The sequence below is a fragment of the Narcine bancroftii genome, chromosome 9 (assembly GCF_036971445.1).
Source record: "Narcine bancroftii isolate sNarBan1 chromosome 9, sNarBan1.hap1, whole genome shotgun sequence".
In the NCBI taxonomy this organism is placed as follows: Eukaryota; Metazoa; Chordata; class Chondrichthyes; order Torpediniformes; family Narcinidae; genus Narcine; species Narcine bancroftii.
Genome location: NC_091477.1, coordinates 80,288,778 through 80,292,127, shown reverse-complemented (window position 1 = coordinate 80,292,127; position 3,350 = coordinate 80,288,778). Strand labels below are relative to the sequence as shown.

The 3,350-nt window shown below is 32.7% G+C and overlaps 1 protein-coding gene across 1 annotated transcript; it reads right to left on the bottom strand.

Annotated features, from left to right (window-relative positions):
* Positions 1–993: 993 nt before the first annotated feature.
* On the bottom strand, positions 994–3,131 carry LOC138742994 (eotaxin-like). The gene is made up of 4 exons (XM_069897849.1): positions 2,859–3,131; positions 2,184–2,304; positions 1,636–1,713; positions 994–1,237 (listed from the first exon to the last, which is right to left on the bottom strand). The coding sequence occupies exons 1-4, from the start codon at positions 2,920–2,922 to the stop codon at positions 1,210–1,212; spliced, it is 291 nt and encodes a 96-aa protein (XP_069753950.1). The 5' UTR covers positions 2,923–3,131; the 3' UTR covers positions 994–1,209.
* Between the last annotated feature and the right edge of the window lie 219 nt (positions 3,132–3,350).

The window sequence follows — 3,350 nt, the reverse complement described above, 5'->3', positions numbered from 1 at the left end:
GGAGGCTGCAATATGGCAAGCTGGTAGACTTGTTGAAAACCCCATTTTGAAGATGGGTTGTGAGTTCTGAGTTCAGCCAGTTGAAAGATTCTTGTGGTCCATATAAGAGGAAATGGCTGTCTTATTTCTCCTGAAATAAGGTAAACAGGAGGAACTCTTACATGACCTGGAAGAAGAGGTTATCATTTGGAAAAACCATGATTGGGTAAGTTTCTTCGGCAAGATGCTGAAGTAGCTGATCAGAGAAAATCAGTTTGTGTGTGTATCCAACGAGCAAAAAATCTCTTTCTGAAACGAACGAGAACCTTCCTAAGCAGTAACCATTTAACTTTAAGCACCAAAATTCATAAATGTTAAATTCTGTGCACATTATAAGAATTGTCTGATACCGGTGAACATGGAGAAGTGAGAATTGAGATTGGACTGTGTATTCAAGAACTTTCCTGAACATATACACATTTTGTGCCTGTGCACTTAGAATTAGAAGGAGGTTAAGTTAGATTAAGTTAATAGTAATAAGTTAAAGTTTGATCCTGATTTCATGTTTAAAGATAATTAAAAGCAATTTTTGTTTAAGTAACCATTTGTTTTGGTGAATTTTATTGTTGCTGGTTTTTGGGGTCCTCTGGGCTTGTAACAGATGGAAAATCAAACAATCACTTGATTGTGTCGTTAAAATACATTGACTAAATACAATCTTTCGCAGTATCATTCTTCACAGCAGGCAAATGAGTGTCTTTTTGAAAAGTTACATTCTGCTGTTGAATTCTTCTAAGGAAGTGAATGGAGATCACCCAAGATTCAATTATGTCCAGCTGACAGAAAATACATTTAGATCTCAGCAATATTTTAGGAAAGATTTGAAGCTACACCTTGGAGGTAAAAGATAACTCTCTCAACATCTCTTGTTCACATTTTTGGCAGCAATTATTTGCTATTTATTTGTCAAAACCATAAATTAAAATTCTATTCTTGCAAAAGTGGACGCAAAAATATTTTTAAAAAATCAACAAATAATTTTATTACAAATATAAGGTAAATAAATTTTACAATTTATATACAAAAGGATGGAATGATAAAGTGACATTGCAATACAATATATTACACCATACAATTACAGAATATTTCTTAACGTTTAGAAATCATTTTTCTTAAATGTCATATTTTATATTCCCTCAGTCTTGAAAGTCAGAAGTCATTCATCCAGCTTCAGTGTGCTGTGCTCTCTATTCTGGCGCTGTGATAAAATTTAAAAAAAAATTGAGTAAACGGAACAAATTTTAATCTTAACTTTATACAGTGAACAATATTCAGTGCTAAGTAACTTTCTCTACAATTATCCTTAAGATCAAAAATGTATGATCCAATAAAATACTAAATATTAATATTCCATTAGTATTCTATTGTACTCAGTTAGATATGTTATGTTTGAATGTATCTAATTCATTTGTAAATCAAAATTTCCTCATAATGTAAAAAATAAAACAAGCATAAAGTAGTAAAATATTCTTATGTAAAAAATGAGATATAATTTTTAGGACAGCATTAAAGCTGCACTCCTTGTTTTCTTGATTAAACCATCTTGTCATTCATTTCTAACCAAAACTAAGCACTAGACAATCAATATCAACTTACTCAATCTGATTTTTTCTCTTTTTTGCCCAGCGTGTTCTTGGATCAGCACAGAGGGGTCCTTTTTCCAGTGTGTAAAATCTGTAAGAATGGAGGTGTTAGCGTTATAGGAATGCTTGGAAAGTAGATTTGAAATAGCCTCAGCATTTTAAAATATATGGATGTGGATCAACCCTTCAGCAATTTTCATATTTTACAACAAAACAGAATCTTAGAAGGAGATGGGCCAATGGGACAAGTCCAAAATGCCAATTTGATCAGCACAGGTGCTTTTTAGCTGACACTCTGACTCAAATGCGCAACAATTGAATATTATAAATTTTAGTTATGGTTACACATTTTTTATTCAACATTTAATTTAGGATTAACTTCAGTTAACATCATTTCAAAAATATGCTTAACATTAAGCAAGAGCTTACTCTAATTTTTCCAAAAAAAAACAATTTTTTTTTGGATGTTTTATAAAATAAAATAACGACTGAAAGCTTTGTGCACATTTTATCAGATTCAAACAAGTCAGACAGACTTCTGTTAAAAGCAAGTTTACATACATGATGGCATTGATGCAGGGATGCAGTTCTGGCTGTATCCTGTAATGAGTAATGTGAAATGGAATCGGTTTACGAGAGACCTTTGTGCAGCAATTTGTGGTAACATTTCCAGGACCTCGGTCTGAAAATTAAAAGCATTTTTCATCATTTGTTTTACTCAAAGGAATCATAAAGCATCTCAAAATGACCTCATGCTATTAATATCAAAGCAATGAATCCCAAGATCACAGAAGTTTTTTACTGAATCACATTTTCGTCCTCTCTTCATGAAAAAACAACATTGGCGACATTGATCATAATATTTTTCTTTCATTCCAGAGAAAATTGTAAGGTTTTAACATTCCAAATCTCTTCATCGCTACTCGAACCTTTATTCCAGTTGTAACTCTGAGTTGACCCAAACGACTACACAATTTCAGTAGCTGCTTAGAATTATATATTGCTCTTTCAATATTTTGTAGAATGGTGAATATATTGATATTGTCTCAGTGTTTAAGTTCTACCACTGCACCTTGCCAACTATATTGAATACCACAACAAAACTCCAAACATGGTGAGAAATATATTACTTTCAACTCATTCATCAGTTACTCTTTTGAAATGTCTTTGATAGTATTATTTCATTCTGATATTAATAATAATATGATATTTTGAAAATAAATACCAAAAACTTACATGATCTACTAAGTACTGAAACAGCACAGAAGAGGAAGAGAACGATAACAAATTTCAGATACATGTTGCCGATGATGTCAAGCTTTCAACAGGCTGCTGCTTCGCCTGACCACTACATGCAGTCAGTTGAGGTCCTTTGTCGCTTCTATTCAGAAGTGGAAATCCTTTATACTAGGCAGTCAGGGGAATTTCCTTTTCAATGAAGAAAAAAAAAAGCATGACACATCGAAAGATGTGGAGATCAGTTAGAAAAATACCCATTTTAGTAAGACCAGAAAGATGGAAGGACCAAACAAAAATTGTGCAACAGATTATTTCTGAAATAGTCACGTGGTGACTGGAAGATGTGAAGCAAATATTCCTATCCACATCTTTCTCTCCGTTATCAAATAATCCTCAGCAAACAGCCACCACAGCAGTAGGCTGGCATCTTCACAAGTAAAAAAGAAACAATTTATTTGAAGACTATATCTTCACCTCAGAAAGGAAAAT

Excerpts from the sequence above, each read along its gene's own strand:
- LOC138742994 (XM_069897849.1), bottom strand. The coding sequence starts at position 2,922 with ATGTATCTGAAATTTGTTATCGTTCTCTTCCTCTTCTGTGCTGTTTCA. Across the intron at positions 2,305-2,858 it reads TTCAGTACTTAGTAGATCAT|ACCGAGGTCCTGGAAATGTT; the intron begins GTAAGTTTTTGG and ends TTTAATTTTCAG. Across the intron at positions 1,238-1,635 it reads AAGAGAAAAAATCAGATTGA|CGCCAGAATAGAGAGCACAG; the intron begins GTAAGTTGATAT and ends ATTTTATCACAG.